Genomic DNA, 23,533 nt, shown 5'->3' with positions numbered 1-23,533 from the left:
TTTTCAGTCTGTTACAGACCTCCTCAAACAGCAGTGAGACTAATAAATAACCTAGAAAGGGGAAATAAAACATCTTTTATCAATATTATTTCCTGTGAGTATTAGTTGTCATAGACTTGCAGTAAGTGAGAAAAAAATATTTCCTTATTTCCTTGACATGAGTGAGACAAGTTATCAGTGGCAGTGTTTGACGGCTATTCTTGTTTTACTTATCAACAAAGCTGTCACAATCAGTTTATCAGTGACACAGCAAATGGTTACAGTTTAACAGAGCTGTCATGTACACACTTGCAGCAACCTAAACTGGATTATACTTTATTAAATTTGAGCTATAACCCACTGCGATACAAATACTACCTGTTAGGTTTTTGTATCTCAAGTATCTTCACTTGAGGTATTTCCTTGTAGGTTTATAATTAACAATATTATTTGCTAAACAGTTACATATTTTAACACATTCATTTTTAAACCAACATTTGTGAAACCGTAAGATTTACATGCCAATCTGTACATGCATCCACTTTCAACTAGTATGTGCTTTAACGATTTAGATGATTAAATCATGATCAATGATTAAATCCACTCTTTATTACCCTCCTTTACATCTATGCCTCCTTCTTTGACACACTATCTCTCCAACACACACACACACACACACACACACACACACACACACACACACACACACACACACACACACACACACACACACACACACACACACACACACACACCAAAGGTTATAAAGGTAATCGCTTTGTGTAAATGCTTCAGACAAACACGGGCAGCTCGAGCAACACTGCCGTTGTCCATCACAGCCAAAATGTCACAAGATTATTCGTATCATGGATTTTCCTACATAAACAGAAATGCAGAAAACAACACAATCAACACGGTGGCCCTTAGAAATGCGGCAGATATCTCCGTTATTGTGGTCTACTTTCTGGTTGTCCTGGGGGTCGGAGTATTGGTAAGTTTTACAATCCTTCACCTGATCATTCTTTAAATCCCCTGTCTCTGCAGCTCCCTGACATTTTTATAGCTTTAAGTTGTTTTGAGTTATTACATTTTCTGTTAATAGTAATAATGAATTACATTGCCAAAGAAAAAAATAGCATTTCTTTTTATGTTAATTTGAGAGGCAACTTACTAAATAACAAAGGTGTCATTCTTTACTAATAATCATTTTGCACAATTGACACAGTCATTTTTCTCAGCAACCTGGTACACAATAGCTTTCCACAGCAGATCGCAGACACATATTTCGCATTTCATAATGTTTATCTATCTTTTACTGTGATATCTTTAAGTTGTGTGAAATCACCCACAATTTTAAACATAAGAATTATACCATACGAACAAAATTACTGAGCCACGTAGCCATCACACCTACAAGAGCTGGCAGGCCATTGAAATACATCCTATGAAGCGCCCAGTTTACTCTGATGTTAGTGCCACAGGAGGGTTATTCATCAGGACTCAAACTGTAACCCAAACTCTGTAACTTTACATCGTCGGCTATTTTGTTGCTGAGTTGTTGGTAAATGTAATATCTAGGAGGGAAGACACTTAAGGGACTAGTTGCAACAGTGGTATTCTATTAGACTGGAGTTCTATTATTTTTAAATGACTCATTCTTCCACTAATATTTTTAAAGCACAGTGGCTAGGTGCTTGATTTCATACACCTGTGGCAATGGAACTGAAAACTTAAGCGGTGTGGCCAGATACTTTTGTCCATATATTGTATGTGATGCTTATGAACAGATTATCAGAGTAGTGTGTTGCTATTTTGCACAGATTTAATCATTTTCAAAAATTGTTCTATCACAGGCTATGATCCGCACCAACCGATCCACTGTAGGTGGCTTCTTCCTTGCAGGGAGGAGTATGGTTTGGTGGCCGGTGAGTATCTTTCCTTGGAAGACTCCTTTACTTTATAATCCATGCAAAGTAATTAGTTCTTATTGCTTTGTTCAAATAGATGGAATGTAATGTGATTAAGGGTGTCATAATAGAAGAATTTTATGAATTGTCATATTTTTATTAGAGCAATCAAGTGTGTAAAACCATTTAGTACTTATTTAGTATGCTGAGTATATGACCTTTCAAAAAAACCCATAATGGATTCTAATTGAATTTTAAAAGGAGCTACTGACAGATTTAACTGTGCTCTCCACAGATCGGAGCATCGCTGTTTGCCAGCAATATTGGCAGTGGCCACTTTGTAGGAATCGCTGGTACTGGCGCAGCTGCAGGAATAGCCATTGGTGGATTTGAATGGAATGTGAGTAACTGTTCTTGAGTCAGTTATACCACTTCTCATGTAGTTCTTGTCCCTGATACTCTATCAGTTATCTTTGTCATGTCAACTGATAGATTGTTACGAGAGCTCCGGCCTGAAGAGGATGAAATGAAACAGGATATCTGATTATTTCTTCTATGTTCGTGTTTTTCAGGCTCTTGTTGTGGTTGTCATTCTGGGATGGCTCTTTGTGCCCATCTACATTAAAGCTGGGGTAAACAGAATACTACTGCTACACACTGGCCTGAAAGCTCCTTATATGTATTAATTCTCCTATCCAAATGTGCATTCATAACCACCGTGTTTATCTACAGTGTGAGTAATGAGTAAAATCTCATCTGTTGTCGATGTATTTAGATCGTCACCATGCCTGAGTACTTGAAGAAGAGGTTTGGAGGACAGCGCATTCGCATTTATCTCTCTGTTCTCTCCCTCTTCTTGTATGTCTTCACCAAAATCTCAGTGAGTCCCTCCAAGAGATGCAGAACACACTGTTCCATTTGTGGATGATCGTGAATAAAATCCTGCATTTTTTACCCTTCCCCATATAGGCAGACATGTTCTCGGGTGCAATTTTCATCCAGCAGGCACTTGGGTTGAACATCTACCTCGCTGTTATTGCACTTCTAGCGATTACGGCACTGTACACTGTCACAGGTTTGTACGCGGAAGAAATACACTTCCTTTTCTACGGAACTTATAGATTGACATTTTCCTCAGAAACTACCCAAGAAGTGTTATCTACAAAAATTATATTATGACCGGGGTAAAGTCTTCCCAAGCCCATATGTGGTGATGTAGACACACACCACATACACACAATCTCTTTCGTTCCTCATTGCTGGTTTATCTTTGCTGAGTTGCTGTGGTTAATTGCCCATGGACTATGATAAGCCTGAATTGGCCTTCTGTTGCTGTTTTGTAACAACACATCCACAATTACAAGTCTTACAGAATGAGTAGTTACATAATGACATGATGAGTTGATTTTTGTTCTTTCAAACAAGTGTAGTCTGTTAGTTGTGATAAGATGTCAAGATTTTAGGTGAAAATGTTTACAGATTGATAACATTGACATAACATTGATAATCCTATTTTATCTCAGGTGGACTGGCAGCAGTGATCTACACAGACACTTTACAGACCATCATCATGGTTATTGGATCATTCATTCTCATGGGCTTTGGTAATATGACACTTATCATATATCACATATCTGTTTGAAAGGTTTAAAAAGTCTAATTTCCATATGATTTTCCTCAGCTTTCCATGAGGTGGGAGGCTATGTAAACTTTGAGAAACTCTACATGCAAGCTATCCCCTCAATCACGGGTAACATCAGTGCAAACTGCTATGAGCCCCGGGCAGACTCCTTCCATATCTTCAGAAATGCAGTTACAGGAGACCTCCCATGGCCTGGTCTCGTGTTTGGACTCACCATTCAAGCTACCTGGTACTGGTGTACTGATCAGGTGAGCAAAGAAATGAGCACTGGGCAGCTCAACTGCAGTTTTCAGCAACCAGTCTGTAGTGAAAAACTGAGACACGTTCAACTGATTGCCTCGGTGTGTTCACTAGACTCAATTTCTATACGGAGAGATAATTTGGAAGAAATTTATGTTCAAGGTGTTGAAAATGCAGATGGAGTCTTGGATCGAGCTGGGCACGTCAATAGTTTTTAGCAATCATTCACAACAAATGGGTGGTCATAAACACTGACTCAGCCAACTGATTTACTCACATGCACATTCATGCCCGTTCATACAGATTTAAAAAAAAAAAACAATATTCAAAAAACAGTCTGCAGTGAGAGGATAACCATGCTTTTAGTTTAGACGCTGGATCTCAGCGAGAGCCTGACACCAATTCATGTGACATAGAGCACACGCGAACAAAACACTATGGTATATCTATTTTCCATTACAGAAGAAGATGATTTGCTTCTTTGGTTTACTCAGCAAACATTTTGAATTCAACCACAAAGACTGAAAGTGGTTTGAAATCCATGACAACCACTTACCCACCCAGTCTATCATTCAGCCAAGTCCCCCTTATGCTCAGAATCAATTGGCCAGGCTGTTGATTTAAGCTTGATTTATAGTACTGTATTACTACAGCCTGACGTTCAGCTTTCTAGAAATGTTCATACATGTTGCACCAATGCAGACAAAAACAACTATGTAAACAGGGTATATCAATTAGCATAAGGATAATACATCTGCTAAACCAAAGAGACTGCAATTGTATCTAGTTTGTATCCTAACACGAACAACATATGTTGTGTTTTTAATTTTCATGGCTCTGACAATTCGTGTTTCAAGGTTAAGTAAAAGCCATGATCGTTCCAAATGTAGTTGTTTTTTGTTTTTTTTTCACATCAGCTCATAAGTGCAAATGTAAAAATGTAGTGTCAGCCACTTGTATAGGCTTTGCGGTCAATTAATGCAGGGCTAGGAACAGGTGTACACACAGAAGAGACTGGCAACGTGGCAACCAGAGACTGTAACAAGTCAATGAAATTCAGTATTCTCAAGCAACAATGAGTAAACTAACCATTGGCAATGCAAGCAGGTCAGCTGAAGGCTTATCAGGGGGCTTTTAGGACAAGCTGATAATAATGCCACCTAGAAGTAATAAGCATCACTAACATCACTCTGAGACCATATTTTTCTGATTTTGGAGATGTTGCACAAATGCAAGAACCACTACACTGCAATACCTGCAGCGACCCAAGTTAACTGTCTGTTGGGATCTCTGGATCTGTTTCCTGGTGTTTTGGACTTTTTGAATCAATACTGTATTGTGTTTTGAGAAAAGGGTTCTTAATTTATGTCTGGATTTAGTGATTATACTACTGTTGTTTTATACACAAGAGTGTTAGCCAGACAACAGGACCCTGGAATATATGCAAGCAAACTGCTTCCAAACAGGAAGCAACATGCATCAATAGAGAGCCAATGACTTCAAGAGAAAAAGAACAATACACTGGTGACCCAAAGTGGTTGGATCTTAAATTAAACTTTTAGCATCTTTAAGGTCAGCGCTCCAACAGCTTCAGCATTTATAAGGCTGATGAATTAAATTTCAAAAAGTAAAGAACATCACAGTGCACTCTGTGACATCCCTGCTGGCAATACAAATTAAACAAGTAAATAGCAATACATAACAAATGCTAGAGAAATTGATTTATGTTTCGTGTCTCTGAAAGGTGTATCCTGTGTGGATACAGATATATTAAACAAGCCCATAAAAGCCCATGTTTTCATGATAGTTGATGATTTCGAATTTATAAGCTTTTATTTAACACCATGCGCACAAAGCCTGCTCCAATGTGACTGGACAAGAGAACTCTAGAAAGCAGATAAAAGCTTCTAGTACCCAAAGTATTTTCCATGACCACATATTCTACATATTATTTTCTAAAAACGAGTCTTGTTGAAGCTTTTGCTCTTGAACGTTCATAGATGTTCCTCTACATGTATAAACTATACTTTATAATTTGGAAACATATCATATGATTTGTGAAATCTTAGTTTGAATGTAAAAGACATTACTATTCTACAAGTATAATATTTTGCATCGAATCTCAATGAACTAGAAATAACAACTACCACCAAGTTTAAAAGTACAGTAAATGTGGGTAAAATTGTGATACCTGAGTAAATGTATTTAGTTGCTTATGACCACTGAATTGTACTCCCATTGTTTCCTAATTGTAGGTGATTGTGCAGCGCTGCCTCTCTGCCAAGAGTCTCTCTCACGTTAAAGCAGGTTGTATCCTATGTGGTTACCTGAAGCTGCTGCCCATGTTCCTCATGGTTTTCCCCGGGATGATTAGCAGGATCCTGTACACAGGTGAGTGTGGTTACATGTGTGTGACATGGGTGGCTGTAGCTCAGGTGGCAGAGCAGGTCAGCCACTAATCAGAAGGTCGGTGGTTCGATCCCAGGCTGCATCCTGGCTGCATGCCAAATATCCTTGGGCAAGATACTAACCCCGTGTTTGCCTACTGGTGGTGGTCAGAGGGCCCGGTGGCGCCTGTGTCCGGCAGCCTCGCCTCTGTCAGTGCGCCCCAGGGCAGCTGTGGCTACAATGTAGCTTGCTATCGCCAGTGTATGAATGTGTGTGTGAATGGGTGGATGACTGAATGTAGTGTAAAGCGCTTTGGGGTCCTATGGACTAGAAAAGCGCTATACAAATGCAGGCCATTTACCATTTACATGCAACTTATGTAGCAAGCTTATTGGTTAACATTATATTTGTAGTTCATGCACAAAATTATTCAGTGCTGACCTCACACACTGTGGATTTTCTTGCCTTTAATCTAGATGTGGTAGCATGTGTGGATCCAACCGAATGTGAAAAATACTGTGGGACCAAGGTGGGCTGCAGCAATATCGCTTATCCGAAACTGGTCGTGGAACTCATGCCTGATGGTTGGTGACCTTTGTCTTATGAGCTGTTAATAATAACTACAGGCTTCTTTGCTTATCTTTCCTTTTCTTGATCTGTTACTCTATTTCAGGCTTGCGAGGTCTTATGCTGTCTGTGATGCTGGCCTCTTTGATGAGCTCCCTTACCTCTATCTTCAACAGTGCCAGTACTCTCTTCACCATGGACATCTACACTAAAATCCGTCGCTCTGCTAGTGAGAAGGAACTCATGATTGCTGGCAGGTAAAACACATTTTCGTCGCTGTGTCTGATACAATCATCGTCTAAATTGTTGAATACTGACTGGATTTGTTTCAAATGTCTAGAGTTTTTATCTTGGTCCTGATTGGTGTGAGCATAGCATGGATTCCTGTGGTGCAGGCAGCCCAAAGTGGTCAGCTCTTCGACTACATCCAGTCCATCACCAGCTTCCTAACTCCACCTGTTGCAGCTGTTTTCTTGCTTGCCATCTTCTGCAAACGTGTCAATGAGACTGTGAGTTGCCTCCTTTGATTCAATGTTCTTTTTTTTTTTCTTTTCTAAATCAGATTTCCAGTGTGGTTTTGTGCACTGACATTATTTTTCCCATACCTCTGAGATTTATTGAAAAATGACATTTGTTTCCATTCTTGCTGTGGGTTAAATGAGATGATTGGTACAAGTCTCATGTCTGTACAGGAAATTAGCTGGAGCCAAGAGCTGGTTAGCTTATGTTAGCTTAGTATATGGACTGGAAATAAAGGAAAGCCTTTAGAGTGCTTTTTGTCAGAGCCGCTCTACACACAAGCCAGTTATCCCTGTGTATCATTTCGGAAATTTCCTGCTTAAAAACCTGAAAGTCAGAAAGCTTGTGAGGCCAAACTTTGATGCTCATTCACAACTAAATTACTGAGTTCTGAGGTCATCCAATTGTCACTTCTGGTGTGTGGAGACCTTAAGAATACCAGCATTTTGGGGGAGAATCAGTTTTAGGTCAGTAATTTTCTGCCTGGTCCTACTTTAGTCCAAAAGTGTTGCAAATGCTAGTAGGAGCATGTCATGGTGATAGCTTCCTAATTTTTGTGCAGCAAAGAGTGGTGTTGACGTGATCAAATGTACAGCAAGAAGGATCCATCAAAAATTATTCCCTTAAATACAATATTGTGGTAATATCACTCACTTTACTTGATTTAGACTGACCTTTGTCCTGTTTCTTTCTTTCTCCAGGGGGCCTTTTTTGGACTGGTAATTGGACTGGTTATTGGCTTGATTAGGATGATTGCTGAGTTTGTTTATGGGACAGGTAGCTGTGCTTCCCCCAGTAACTGTCCCACTATCATATGTGGCGTTCACTACCTTTACTTTGGGATCCTCCTGTTTGTCATCTCCTGCGTCATCATTCTGACAGTGTCTCTCGTGACCAAACCCATCGATGACAAACATGTAAGTGATAAATTATTATTATTATTATTATGTAAATTAGGGGAGAGCATTTACTCCAACATAACTGTCAAGTTTTTGATGATTGTCGCCAAAGCTCACCTGCCCACAGCACTTTAGGCAGCCATAGATCAGCCAATAAGCAGTCACTTGGTTTGCAGTGACACATTTTGGTTTGCTTCGAGTTCACTATTATTATAGTGAGAATAAATCTGTGAGAATAAAAATTAAACCCTCATATTCTTACACATACACACGTCATCGCTACTAAAAACACCAGTAAAAACAGTAACTATTCTTAATGTGCTGTAACAAACACCAAGAAGCTTGTATAAGAGCAAGAAGGCTAATTGTCTAATTCTAGGCACTCACATGTCACAAGAAATGTTTTACAGAACATTTGTGTTCTGTAAATCTTTCGTGTCAGTGCATTTACTCACTCAAAACGATTACAGAACTTTGCATTAACCCCTTAAAGGGAGCAGCTGAAAGAAGAAGACACAATATTAAATTGAGAACCCCAATGATCAGATGAGTGAGGACTTGGCAATGATGTGGAGGAAGAACTCCCAGCAGAACCAAGATCAGGGAGTGGCAGTCAGCAGCTCAGGGATAAGAGGACAGAAAGGCATAAAAGAAGAATGTACAACCAGGATAAAATACAAACTACAAGAAAGAGCAGACAAAGGTTAATGCCATACAACAGCAACATAACAACAACTGAGGAGTAAAAAGAGGAGTGCAGCTAATAACCACAGGCAGCTAGCTATTTAAACGGCAGCATCTACACATGAAAAACTGCTTAAGTCTTTACTGGTGGCCTTCACATCTCCTCAAGCTGCCACGCCTAACTGTAGAGGACAAAAGTATTGTTGTTGACATCACTTAGGCATTACGCAAAAATTGTATGTTTGGCTGATGGTAAAAAGATATGTGCAAATTCCCATTTTGTATCTTATTATATTAATATTTAGTGACTATATTATTACTTCAATGCAAACAAACTAAACATGTGATCTATGCAGCATCTTTGATGTTTCTACAGCGCAAAAACTTACTGCAGTCTGAATAGTAATTTCGTAATAACAAAGTGAGTCATCACCAGTCTCTACAACCACATAGCCATCTAGTCAAGTCTTTGCATGAACCAACATTTAGTAAGCTATTAAGAAGCACCCCAAAATAAAATGACAAATAATCTATTTCTCACCACATGCTTTGTCATTTGACTAGCTGTACCGACTGTGCTGGAGCCTGAGAAACCGCACGGAGGAGAGGGTTGACCTTGAGATGGATGATTGGGCTGATAACCAAGATTCCAGCAGTGAGGACTCAGACGGTAAGGAGCTCACGTACCCAGCATACATACAGAGTAAATATGCATTCATGCACAGATACATGCAAACTTTCATTTTTCTTGTTTCTTCTTTTGCAGATGATGAGCCTGGCTTCTGTAAGAAGGCGGTGATGTGCTTCTGTGGCCTGGAAACCAAGAAAGCCCCCAAGCTGACTAAAGAAGAAGAGGAAGAGCTGCAAAGGAAGCTGACAGACACCTCAGAGGTGCCTCTGTGGAGGAACGTGGTCAATGCCAACGCCATCATCCTTCTGTGTGTGTGCGTGTTCTGTCATGGCTATTTTGGCTAAGAGTCAGCTGATTTCAAGTGCTCTCTGACTCTCTAATTTATACAAATATAACACACCACTCAGTAGCCCTCAACACTCTAAAACACAACCATGCACTTGCAACTATATTACAATGTTTAGCCTTTGATGTAAAATATATTTTTGTAAAGCACTGTGCTTTTCATGAACTTGTCCTGGTAGATCGCACTGTAATATATGAACACATATTGCACTTACTGTAAAACATGTTAAAGTTGTGTATATTCATATTTGCATGCTACCCATTGTCCCTATGAGTTTTCTTTGTCGTCTTAACAGAAACATTCAAACAGCTCACGACAGGAGCTGCAGGTGTGCATCCACCTGTAGAGACCACTCTCACGCAGTAAGCGTTATGTAAATGTGTGGTTTTATTTGCAACACATATTAACCACAACACGATAAAATGAGCTGCAGCACACGCTTGTAATCTATTTAATTAATGATTAATCTGTTCAAAGCCAATCTCCAACTAAAGGAATTGTAAAAACGTCATGAGTGTCTTTTGTACTTTCGAGTTTACACATGAGTGGGGAGAAGGGGAATAGAGCATGTCTGTTTTAAAATTCAGGATTCTGTCTTTTGTCAGTGAAGAAGGGAGACAAAATAATATGCAATACACCAGCAAGTGATCTGTTATATAAAACCAACAAAGCACAGCATGGGAGACACTTTAAAATTCCTCGAATTACAGTGTGTGCTACCTCATTCCACTTAAGCTCTGTTTCCTGATTATGTGTGCTCAAAGTCCATTAGTGCTGTCACTTCTTAAATCCACACACCTTACTCTGTGTTGTTTTAGGTGTTAATGAATAAAAGCATCTCAGGGATGAAGTGCTGAGAATCACTCAATAGTCATGGCTGACTAACTCTACTGCCCTCTAATGGTTTATTCTTGTTTCTGTTAAACTAAATGTAAAATATTTGTTTTCTGATTGATTGTCATTTGGCTAAATTTTTCTTCTCTAACTGAGGATGAATTTCATTCGTATTGCTCGGTAAACAAATGTTAAATTTCAAACAAACATGTAGTACTATTTTTGAATTTACTAGGAGGCCTGTGAGTCATTCCCATTAACTCTATCTTATCAGTAACTCTGTGGTTAATGTGCACTGATTGCAGATCACCAGCATATGAACAGTTGAATCATTTATGATTGCTTGGACCTTCAGGCTCTGTTCCCTTAACTTTTATATCTTTTACCTCCAGCTTACTCTTCACCAGGTGTATATTACTTTATAGCTCCCTGCAACTAATCTCTGGCAGATCCAAACGGTAACTAAGCCTAAAAAAAACCTAAAACAAACCAACAACCTGAGACAAAATATATGCTTATCTCACTCCCCCTGGGCAGAAGAGGTTTTTTCCCTTCTTTTTTTTTTCATTTTATTGCTAGTGTGCAAACACTGTCTGTAGATCAGCCTGTCTGTGACGAGGAACTGGAAGTGTTTGACATTATTTCGAAGCTGCAAACAAAAGATTGAGTGTATTGTGATATGCAGCATTGTATGACACTGTGCCTCTGTTTAAGGAAAAGAAGAAATGAAAATGAAATAAATTATCTTCAGTGTGTTCAGCCTAATGTCCATTTAAAATAAGGGGAAAGGGCTTGTGATAACAAATGCTTAATAGCACTGTGAGCACTTGAGGACTGAATGTGCAGCACAAGACTTACACAAGTTGTGTGATTAAGAATGCAGTGAGTTTGATGAGACGTGAGCCTAAAGGTCCCTCACCGTGCCACCTTTATGCAATAAAAGGCACTGGTTATGACTCTCTATAAATCAGTTCCTAACTGATACTGAGGACGACAAAATGTCTCCCAATAAGCTTCACAAAGCTACTAAATGATTACGTCTGGTTATGGAATCTTTACAGATTTATAACAGGAAGCTATATCTGTGACCAACACTCAAATGATACTGAGTGAAAACGGCACATATTTGTTGTTCTGTAAAGATCCCAATCAGCGTTTGACACAGGAGGAAGAACGCAGGAGAAGACAAAGGTGGCTTAGACACAGGCGCCATCTAGTGGCAGAAGATTGGGGTTGGGGTTTAACATGACATGTGATATTACACGTCCAGTTTAATTGTGTAATTGGTGTGGCACTGGCTGTATTCGCACCCAGCACTCATTTGACTGTAAACTGACACCAGTGGAAGTGCTTTCTAATGAGTTTGATGTGTGTGCTGGATGATATCCTACTTTCTAAACAAAACTACAAAATCATCAGGAGAAACAATTTTCATCTTTCATGCTTATATAAAATTATTTCAGTTCTGTGTTCCCAAACAAATCAGAGCTGTTGTACCAGGAACGACATCATTTCACGCCCACCTCTTCTTATGCATTTGAAAAACAAGTATTATTAAATTTAACTGTGAATTTCAATGGTCAAAACCTGCATGTACAGAACCAACAATCAAGTCAGTTTAAAAATGCTTCAAAGGTTTTTCTTTCTCCTTTCTTCAAAAGGAGTTATTACTTCTTTCCTGTCACAAACAAATTAGTTTCATCTGACACAATGAAATTAAAGAGGGAGGAGAATTTTAACATCAATACAAATACACATGATGGACAGATGATGGACCTATGCATTATATGTTCCTAAAGTTATGTTTTTTTCATAGTGTGAAACATATAAAAGTTATACTGACTTTGTGTTATTAAAGGGTTACTTAAAAATACCAGGCAGTTTATTCCTGGCTACACTGGATGGTGTGCAGTGCTGTTTATAGCTGCTATATTGGACAGATGTAGATGAGCTGTGGTGTTCATGGTCTGTGTGAGGCTACGTTAAGTTTAGCAGACATAATTTTATTAAGGTGATGATACTGATTAAATTCATCCACTGAATATCAACTTCATACAAGCTTTATATAGGCACCACTCAGTACAGAAACTGTACTTGCACCCACAATGCAAATTATTGTGACTTATTTCTAAATAATTCTGTTCCCCATGTTGCCCCCTACCTGCCAAATCCCACTTTAACTTTAGTAATTGATTTTACTCATTTTTCTCTGTGGGTGCTAAGGCTAAGTCACTCTTTTACAATGCAGGTAACAGCAAATACAGCTAGATTTCTTTTACGCCCTTTGCTTTTCTCTGCTTTCTCTGGGATGAAATAAAGTTTATATTCCTTCCAATTAATATTGTTTTAAACCTGATATTAGTATGATACTCTTAAAAAAACGCTTTGTTTTTTATGGGCCACCTCTGATTATACATAACACCAGCAGGTACTTGGCAGCCACCTGGCAACAGCAAAAATTACCTGTTTTCTCCTTTTTGCACCTCCGGCACCTTATGAAAGCATCCTGTCACTTTAATTTCAAGACAGCAACACTTCATCTATAACCAGAAAAGCCGAATTACAGGCCCTGTGTTACTTAACCTCATCATGTTGCATAGCAACCACCTAGCCATGGTCTCAAATGACCTACTTTTTTGTATTTGTGCACCTATGCCTTATAACAATCATTACTGTAGCATGGGCATGCACCAGTAAATAAAAATAACCGAGGTGCTAATTAATTGATAAGATATAATTACTTAGTAGCTATTAAAATAAATTACCTCTCATTGGTGCTGGTAACAGCGTGTATTGCGCAATATTTTTTGACACGTGTGTAATGGGAAATCAGACATTTCATCAAGCAGCCAGCTTACCTTCAGCTTCAGATATTAATGAGCAGATAGTTTAACTTTAGCCTTGAGCGCTCTCCAGACATCCTGTCTAGCCCTCAGCAGAAAGCCACAGATTTCACATGCACTCCCTCCAGCTCCGTATAAAGCCAGGTGATTCATGGCCTCTAAGGTAAGGTAAGGTACGGGGAGTGGGCCTCCTTTTTTTTCCCTACAGCATGCTGCCTTCAGGGAGACAATGCTACATGAAAAATTCTGCTGAAAATATCTTCGAGTTAGTCACTGAACTGTTTCGATTCACATTTGGGTCAGATTTATGCAGCAGCATTGATTTACTGTAGTCAGCAGTTGAAGAGTTATTTTATTCTGCAGTTGTACTGCAGTTTTTAGACTTTTAAAATCCAGCTATTAAATGTGACTGTCTTTGTGAATGGTGTAGTCCTGTATCTATAGCAGGCACCATGAATGTTGGACATTCTGCATGATTTCAAACATGAATCGTTACCTGAGGCAAATGCTAAAAAATATGCTAAGAGGGAGCTAATTGGTATGCAGAGTTGTCAAATATATTATGCATTTGATTCCCACATTATGTAAGCAAACCCCTATTGCTTTAATAGAAAATTCACATGCTGTCTTTTCCTACTTTGATCTGAGGATTATCTATTGGTCAGCATGAAAGCTTGAGCAGATAGAAACTTATTATGCAACATCCCTGCTTATGTGGGTCCAGGGCTTAGGATAGTGCATTTAAGTTTTTGAGTGAATTTACAGAAAAGTCTGCAGTCTCAGATTTAGCTTTGAAAAAATCTAATTAAAAGTCTTAAAGAAGAATTAATACAAATAACATCACCCTGCTCCAGTTTGTGTTTATAGAGCCTGTAAACTGACGTGCAGTGACTGATTTGTTTTTCCAGAGTTTCCAGTCAGGTATGCAGTACATCAGTGGGTCAGTTTGTCTTTTGTTTTCTCATCTCGTGTATCAGCTGTACTCTGTAGATTACAGATCTGTTTATACCAGCTTCCTGTGCCCAGCTGGTGCACTGAACCATTCATTTCAGTCTGTGCATGTAAAGTATGATTCATAGCTTCTGGTGCTTTCATATCTGAAAAGGCCGCGTGTGCGCCTGTGTGTAAATATGCGTTTGTGTGCTTAGATGGGGGTATGAGAGTGGGGGTGGGAGTGTGGTTCTGCTCCTCATTGGCTGATTTTTTTTCTCTCTGACAACCAGAAAACGTGATGCTGGCTGCAGAGGCACTGCAGTGTGTGCTGCAGCGAGAGAGTGAACAAGAGGAAAAGAGAGGCCTGTGTGTGTGTGTGTGTGTGTGTGTGTGTGTGTGTGTGTGTGTGTGTGTGTGTGTGTGTGTGTGTGTGTGTGTCTGCGAGAGAGAGAGAGAGAGAGAGAGAGAGAGAGAGAGAGAGAGAGAGAGAGAGAGAGAAGGGGGCAGGCAGGCAAAATAAGCCACATGCATAAGGAGGGAGCCAGAAGCACAGAGAGAGAGTGTATATGTGTGAAAACACCGCGCATGTGTGACTGTGAGGTGCACTGACGGGAGCAGACGGAGGAGGAGAAAGAGCAGCGATGAACGGCAGTGGAGCCAAGAGGAGAGAGAACAGCAGGGGAGACGGAAGGGAGGAGAAGTGAGGTTTACCTGAAAACCAGAAGAAAGGAAGGAAGAAAGGAAGGAAGAAAGGGAAGGAGACATATGAGAGTCACAGCACAGAAGCTCATATCAGTGCACAGAATGAGCTGTATCATCTGAAGGAGGAAGAGGAAAAAAGGGATGGAGAAAAGGATACCGGAGGCAGACGTTCAGCCACAGCTCAGAGGAGAAGAAACAGGGTTAGTGGAGTGAAGGACGAAAGGCTCCAGAGAAACGAAACAAGGGATGTGGAGGTCGATGAAAGCAGCCCAGAGACGTGATGTATCCACCTAGCAGCAGCTTCCTCCATCTTACTTCCCCGTTGATGCCTCCCTTCGCTGCTGCTAGTCGCTGATGCTTCAAGAAGAAGACTGAGAGGAGAGAGAGCGTCCTCCCTCGAACAAAGAGACCACACGGTTTGGTTTTACCTTCACAGAACGAAAGATATCACAGCAAAAACAGAAAGACAGGAACGTGGCGCGAGACAGGACTGAAACAAGACAACTGCGTAGACAGGCAGGTGAGGCTCGGTGTATGCTTCATGGTGAAGACGCTCAGGTTTTTGCTCTGTGTTGCTCCTTGGATTATCTGTGTGACCTGTACATTTAGGCTCTGAGAGGTGTGGCTCGTGTATGTTGCGTTCATAGCAACATACACACTTTTTGTTTTTTGTCTTTGTGCTTGAATGAAATAGACAGGCTTTGCTTTATTTTTTTATTTATTTTTTTGCTTTGTTGCATTAAGCTGGGATTTGTGTGAGTGTTGCATCATGGCCATCCGTTCTGCAGACACACACACCCACCTGGATGTATGAATGGAGACACATGTGCGCGTCTGCAGAATGGGACCTGCACCTGCCTGCGTATTTATCTGCACGGAGCACAAACAAACATTGTCTGGAAACTGTGAACAGAGCCTGAGCATGTGTGAGTTTGCGTGTTAACAGTATATTCAGGTTTTCCTGTCTCTGGTTTTGACATTTGACAGACCTCTGCGTGGATGGACAACAGGGGCAGGAGGAGGAAGGGTAGTGGTAGCAGGGATGGGGCAGGAACGCGCTGTTCTGTAGCTGTCAGCATCTCCGTATTGGCCATACATTGGCGCCGCAGTGAGAAAGCGGTACACCACCATGCTGTGATTGCATAACTGCTGCTCCCGAACGCACCCCTCCCACATGCAACCAGCACACTGAAGCGAGCTCATCTCACACAGTCCGAACATTTTGGCCAACGCACATTAGTCCCTCCGGAGCATCATCAGTGCCATCAGCCTTAAACATGTGCCGAGACAGCCTCTTTAAAGAGAAAAAAAATCAATTGCCTCAGTCAATCGAGCCACTGTTGTTGAAGAGCTCACCCCCCCATAATTCTTGTATGAGGTCTGTGTGAGGCATGAGACATTCAGGTTGTTGCTTTTATTTTACTGCCTGTGTGCGGCTCTGCCATGTTGCTGTGGGAGCTACACAGATGAGAACAAAGAGCACTTGGCTGTAATAAATTGTGAGGGAAAATGGCCGATGTCTGCCATGAATGGCAGCGTGCTTAATTATTAAAAACAACACCTCGCCGCTCATGCACGGAGCACTCTGTGCCCATCTAAAAACACAAACATCAGCCTGCATTCAGCCAGTCAGTCAGCTGACTGTAAACATGACAGATGGATGGTTACAAACATGTGCCTAAAAATCCAGCAAATAACAGTGAGATGTATTTAAATGCTGTCATTTAAATTTTATTAGCTTGACAGCACTTTATTGGATTATGAGTGAATGAGTGTCCAAAGCCAGGAAATTAGACATCTATATGTCGCATATAATGGGGTTAAAAATATTAAGAAAAACAGGAATGTAAACAGGAGAAAAGCTCTGTTGTCTTTATAAATTAGCAACCACAATTAACCACAGGAGTAACTCATACTTTCGAATCAGCAACTCCATAATTTGCAGAGAAAAGCTGCAGCCAGCAAACATACAGTAAATCTGGGGATTTGCCCTCAGTGCCCGCTAAGGTCACCACACGTTATGCAATCAAAATAGAGCATAATATTTCACACGGGTCCGACTGGAAAGTTTGTTTGTTTGGCTTTTTTTACCAGCCGGGGTACGAATGTAGATGCAAATTTCAACATAGCTGGCATACTTGACATACTACTGGTATGAGGTATCGGGGCATGATGACCCAATCCTCTGCTCTCTCCATCCGGACAGATATATGGGAGACAGAAACGGTGGCGGGCAGATTTTCACTGAGAAAATGAGACAGACAGACATGGAGACTCGCGCATCGTCTCTATGACTCATTCAGAACATGGTGCCCTTCTCCTGCACTCCGATGTGCACAGGTGGAATCTATCCACTGTGATCAGGAGGACCAGAGCAGAGCGCTACGTAAATGTGTGTTAATAAATCCACCACTAAGTATACGAGACGTTTAAAAATCCTAATTTTAGCGGCAGTTATCAGCCGGTTATCTGGTTTGTTTGTGTGTCCAGGAATGTAAAGGGTGGTGCCCTGTACGTGATGGGGAGTATGCTGGTGAGAATGTGCTGTGTGTGTGTGTGTGTGTGTGTGTGTGTGTGTGTGTGTGTGTGTGTGTGTGTGTGTGTGTGTGTGTGTGTGTGTGTGTGTGTGTGTGTCAGAAATGTGAATGCAGCTCTGTGTGTCTTCTAATGGTATGAGGAATGTGCAGCTGAGGCAGCCTCCTCTAACATCTCTGTGGTCAGCTCTGCTTTTCCTCCTCGTGCTTGTGATGATGAGGTCAAATGCCTGCCATGATTTCATTAGTGTAATAATTCCTGTGCAGGAAGATCCAGCTATGTACACACACAAACACACACAAACAGTGTCAAAGCTGTGTAGGGCAGTTTGCACTGTTAATATGGTGTCTTGGTAGAAGATGAGCTCCTTACATAACCGCAGAGGGCTCCGTTGGTTAGGAGGAGGCTGCGCCAAGGCTGGCCCATCAGCAAGCAATCTGCATCCGTTATCAGCCCTTTTTGTAACACTGTCACCAAATTAGAGGGTAATTTTAGCTTCTTCTACTCCCCCAGGCTCAAAGGATCCTCATGCAGTCTAGATACTTTATCAAATTGACCCTTGCCATTGTCAGAGTTATTTTTACAAGCTCCGTCTAGACATGAAAGATCTTTTTTGATTAATAATCATTTGATCCAAATAGAAATTTCAGACTTTTAGATAATGATATTTTCTGTGTTATCTATATGAACATATGACAAAGTTTATTTGTGCTGCTGTGGTGCATAGTAATAGTTGTTGTTGTTGTTGTTGTTTTCATCTTTTTAAGGCTCTACTACAGATTTTGTGTTTTAAGCTACATTTGGTGAAAACGTAGATAAGACTATAAGATTAGAGGGAAAAAACTTGTCTAAGTAAAATGCAGTCTAAAATGGACAAAACGAGATTTAAAGTAGACCTATTAAATTATTTACTTTCGCTCATACAGTATATATGCTACATTAGTGTCTATTCATGTCAAACATAGCTGAAGTTTTAAATAATAAGTACAAAGGATCCCTGTGAATGATGAGCTCAGGGCTCAGGCTGCTGTAAACTTTTGTTTCAGGTTGTTTTTCTGTTAGTGGCTCTGTATAATGTCAAAGAAAGGGCACATTCTAAATATGGTCATGTTAAGCACACTGCTTTCACTGTTAGCAAATCAGCTCCACCCACCTGCTGCTGGAGAGGGGCAGAGGGGCCACCAGTCAAAAGAAGGGCCTAAAGTGACAGTGGCATTAAAGTGAAGCCCAAATGGTTCATTTCGGCACCTTCTTTTTTGCTTTCTTTTGATAAATATATGTATATAATGCCTCCGCACAACAACACTCATTCCAAGGTGCTTTGTATTATAAGACGAAGACGCTGCAGTATTAGAGAAAGAGTCCCACTAACTTGGTGACAGTAGGGAGGAAAGACCTGTTTTTTAGCAGGAATGATATCTGATAGAAGCTAGCTCATGGAGGTACATCCTCTTTAACTGGGGTGGGTGGGTAAGAGCACAGAGAGAGACAGAGGATCAGTGGAAGAGTTCCATGAAGGCCTGGTATAATATAAAGAAGGATTATTTTACACTTTGAATCATGTAAAGCTACTGTCACAACATCCAAACATTAAAACATGAAGCTGGAAATTAACAAAGCATCAGAGACACGATCGAAGAATAAAGTATAGAAAGCAAAAAAGTTGGTCTTTGCACCTGACCTTAAATATACTGAATCCATGAAATAAGTTTGATATCTAGTAGAAAAATTGTACAAATATTTTGTCTTTAACAAAAGTTTTATGCCAATTATTAAACGAATTGTGAAATCGGTTAAACGTGTCCCACAGCATTAACATTGTCTAAAAGAAGGCGCAAATAAAAGTCTGTAAACTATATCATGTACATTCTTGTTGTTTATCTCTTTGAGAATTCCCACGTAAATATTTTTTGAAAGAATCAAGGATTTTAAATGAAAATGAGATGGCACTTTGTCTTAACTGCCAACACCACCGAGCCTTGTGAAATGCACAAATTTTATTAATGTTGATTGTGTGCGCAAGAGGATGAGAAAGGCTGTTTTTGGGAGGAGTGTTGTGGCATTGCGGTGTTGGATGATGGTGTAATTGTGAATGATGTTTCCCCACACCTATGCCTGTGTGCAAGTATGACAAGAGATTAATAGAGAGCAGATAAATGGGAGAAACAAAGCCTAAAATGGCTCGCTGCAGAGTAATGAGCTAAAGACTTCCGCCGTCTGCGTACATCTTCCTCATTCAGTGTGAATCTGCAGCAGGGGTTGGGGGCAGGAAACCACTGAGAAGTGAATAGATAAACAACCCAGAAATAGAAACCAGGACCTGTGCTGTGCTCTCTCTCTCTCTCTCTCTGTCTTTTTTTTTCCTCCTCGCCATGTAGGTCACCTCCTCTGCTCATTTTTTCCCCTCTCTCTCTAATGAATCATCACCGCTGACAGCCACGCGGAGAATGAAAGATGTGTCATCCTCCCTCTTCTGCTTTTCGACAGCTTTTGTTTTGGTCAAGCTAAAAAAAAATTCATCTGTGCATTTGTTCTTTCTCGCAAAAAACCCACACGCGGTATGACACAAGCTCCCCATTGCTTGATTGTAACCTGTTCCCACGCGTGTTGGAGTCGGACTGACGCAGCTCAGATGATGGCTGGGTGTTGACAGGAAGCAGGAGGAGTGACAAGAGTAGGCCTGAAACTTGTGGCACAATCACCTGCTCTAACCACACGGTGTAGCAAGCTATGACTTAAAATACATGTCAGTTACATTTACTGGGGGGGGGTGCACCCAGTTCCCAGCACCGTTTACTTTATGTAGAAGATATAGGTACACACTAGTGTTTTTGAAGGCTGCTACTATGTTGAGGCACTTCATGACTCAGTGCTTCTTCAATCCTTGCTGCAGTGTTACCAGAACATTAGTGCAGTCTACTACACTGAATGATAGAGGCTCAAAAGAATAAAGAAAGGCATACACTGAGTGGTAACTTTGTTAGGCTCATTCCAGGCCCTGTGTTTGTGATTCTTTCGCCATTGCACATTAGATATCAGCACGATCTTCAGACCTGGCAGCGTGCTGATTGTGTTTAGTCACAGGAAGGCATGCTCCCTGTGCTGTGCCCCAGAGCGTCTGGAAACATGATATTTATCTGTCTTTGTAGAGACTCACCTGAGCCAAATGTCAAGATGCAGAAGGAAGTAGGACCATTTTTTTTACCCCTTAATGAACTGTTGTGATATCCTCTGTCATCAGAATGAAAAACAATCAGTATACAGATAGAGCGGAACAAATTCCGGTCTGTCACACGCACATATTTGGCACCATTTTAGAGAAAGCAACCGTGGATTTTTCGAGAACCAATGCTAAAACTATTTTCTTTTTCTTTCTGATCACAGGTGGATGGACAAAAGGAATCCGGTTATTGGACTGAGGCACCAAACTGTTACCACTCTTTCTGCTTAGCTGGGACGACTATCTGAAAGTCCAAATAAACCACCCTTCACTCCCACCTCCGAGGAATTCAGGAGCCTTGGAGATTTAAGGAGTCATTGCAACAGCTTTTTTTCCTTTTCTTTTTTTTTATGGCACCTTCCAATAAAAGGCCTCCTCGCTACTTCTTATCACTGAGCCAGTTCAATTCAACTTTATTTATATAGCGCCAAATCACAACAACAGTTGCCTCAAGGCGCTTACAAGGGTCACACAGGGTCAGCTGACCTGGACCAAGAATTTATTCTTTCGTTCTCACACACTCAAGTTGATGTGTAACACATCCGCAGCCAAAAACAGGAAGCTAAGCAAGGCTGAGCAAGAAACATATCTAAAGCCTTAGCAGGGCACAGGATATCGTTTCAGACAATACCTCGTGGACCTTTCTGAACTGCCTGTAATCCAACCCTCCACTAAACCTGTACTGTATGTGTACATGTGAGAATCTGTGTGCATATGAGATTATTTATCAGTGTTTATCTCTGTGCTGAGCAGTTCTTGTGAGTGAATAGCCATCAGAGACAGCAGAGAACCATCAGCATAAGTGAGTTAAAACAGCAACAACAAAAAAAACTACCTTTAAGTAGTCAACACTGGTCCGATACTGTAAGCTGGACTGTTAAGTCATCTGTACATATTAGCTGTGACAGAATAAGAGCTACAGATTGTGGTGCTCTGGCAAAGCTCTCCTATCTGTCTCCACCTCATAAAGACTCAGGCTGACAACAGTGCCCACCAAGGGGAGGGTGTGGGGGATCTCTGAGGGAAACATGGAGGGAACCATCCGTCCCCATGTCCCCTCTAATGGCTGACTTCAAAAAAGGAGTCTAATCTTTTTTGCCGTCGCACAGAACCAGGCAGAGTTGTCTAGCGCTGATAAGAGCCATTGCTCCTCTCTTTCCCACCTCCAAAACCGTGCGAATGTCCTGCCTCAGGCGTCAGCCCGTGACCATCCCGATGGACACCGTCAAGATCATCCAGTCTGAGAAGTTTCCCAGAGAGTGTCCTGTGCCCGTCACCCAGCCACGCTATGCCCCGCCCCCCAGAGTGGCGTGGGACGGTGGAGGTGAGGGTGAGATCATCGTCAACCAGGCCTGCAGCGACCTAACTCTGGACATAGCAGGGTCTCCCAGGCCGATGGTGTCCCCCCCGGCCCCCGTGATGCGCAGGGAACAGAGCTTCCTGGCGCAGCGAAAAACCAGTGCCAATGAAATCTGCTACCACCAGTTCCACTACAAGATGGACGACGTCATAGTCAACCAGTACGTGCTACGTTCCTCTTCCACCTCCTCCTCCTCTTCTTCCTCCTCCTCCTCGGGACCCGTAATGCCCTGCGAGCCCCTGGATTGCCCTACCTGTGGCCACACATACAACTTCGCCGGGAAGCGGCCGCGCATCCTCTCCTGCCTGCACTCAGTGTGCGAGGAATGCCTGCAGATCCTCTACGAGTCGTGTCCCAAGTACAAGTTCATCTCCTGCCCCACGTGTCGCCGCGAGACAGTGCTGTTCACTGACTATGGCCTGGCTGCTCTGGCCATCAACACCAGCATCCTGAGCCGCTTGCCCTCTGACCCCAACGGGCCCGTGCAGTGGGGCGGGGACGCCGACCGCAGCTGCTACCAGACTGTGCGTCAGTACTGCCAGTCAGCCTGCACCTGTCAGATTGCCAACCCCTTGTCTTCCTGTGGCATCATGTAGACAAGGACGGACACTGCAGGCATGACTTGACGCTGCTCTACCACCACCACCACCACCACTCCTCGTCTATAAGCTCTGCCTGTTCTGCCAATTCCCTCCTTCACTCACACATACAGTAAATAAAGCCCTCCATAGATGTTATCTATATATATTTAATAGCACAGATGGATGCTGTGTGGGACTAATGGATGCCGGTGGTTCAATAAATAGTAAATAAATGTATTTTATGTATGGACTGGAATCCTGTTCACCCTCTCTCGTTTGGTTGGACGTGTTTGTCTTTGTTGACATCTCTTTACATGGGAATGCCTGGGGAGGTCCATCTCCCCCAACCTAGGTGAATAAAGATTATCTAAATGAGAAAAAGTACCTCTGTGTGGCCTGCACTTGTTGGGTGGGAATCATAGGGTACTCACAATACTGACTTTTAAGTACAAAAAAAAGAATGCTAAACCAGTTTCTTACAGCATTCAGATGAAAACCCCAAAATTGGATTAAAAAGTGTAAACTTTTTGATAAGCAAGGAAATTTTAAAGGCAGTTTTAGCCCATGAAACCCTTGAATTGAATAGTTAAAGTTTCTAAGTAGTGAAAATCAATTTACTCCAAATCTGAAATAGCTGATTCATTAAGTTCAACAGTCCAACAGCAACTGATGAACAATACATTTGGCAGTTGGTTAAAATCTTCCACATACTGTAATGAGTTG

At 41.4% G+C, this 23,533-nt stretch overlaps 2 protein-coding genes across 2 annotated transcripts; both read left to right on the top strand.

Annotated features, from left to right (window-relative positions):
- The first annotated feature begins 789 nt into the window (after nt 1-789).
- LOC146665981 (sodium/glucose cotransporter 1-like) lies at nt 790-11,268 on the top strand. Its single transcript, XM_085411257.1, has 15 exons — nt 790-970; nt 1,833-1,904; nt 2,182-2,286; nt 2,459-2,518; nt 2,662-2,766; nt 2,856-2,961; nt 3,410-3,490; nt 3,568-3,776; nt 6,024-6,159; nt 6,633-6,740; nt 6,830-6,980; nt 7,064-7,232; nt 7,944-8,159; nt 9,390-9,495; nt 9,592-11,268. The coding sequence occupies exons 1-15, from the start codon at nt 824-826 to the stop codon at nt 9,798-9,800; spliced, it is 1,980 nt and encodes a 659-aa protein (XP_085267383.1). The 5' UTR covers nt 790-823; the 3' UTR covers nt 9,801-11,268.
- A 3,485-nt stretch (nt 11,269-14,753) lies between these two features.
- Nucleotides 14,754-23,182, top strand: rnf208 (ring finger protein 208). The gene is made up of 2 exons (XM_085413791.1): nt 14,754-15,634; nt 21,034-23,182. The coding sequence occupies exon 2, from the start codon at nt 22,049-22,051 to the stop codon at nt 22,823-22,825; it is 777 nt and encodes a 258-aa protein (XP_085269917.1). The 5' UTR covers nt 14,754-15,634; nt 21,034-22,048; the 3' UTR covers nt 22,826-23,182.
- Nucleotides 23,183-23,533: the final 351 nt, after the last annotated feature.

The sequence above is a fragment of the Rhamphochromis longiceps genome, linkage group LG7, assembly GCF_057381845.1.
Source record: "Rhamphochromis longiceps isolate RC_006_pf linkage group LG7, R_longiceps_female_GT1.1, whole genome shotgun sequence".
NCBI lineage: Eukaryota > Metazoa > Chordata > Actinopteri > Cichliformes > Cichlidae > Rhamphochromis > Rhamphochromis longiceps.
This window is presented reverse-complemented; position numbering and strand designations above follow the sequence as displayed.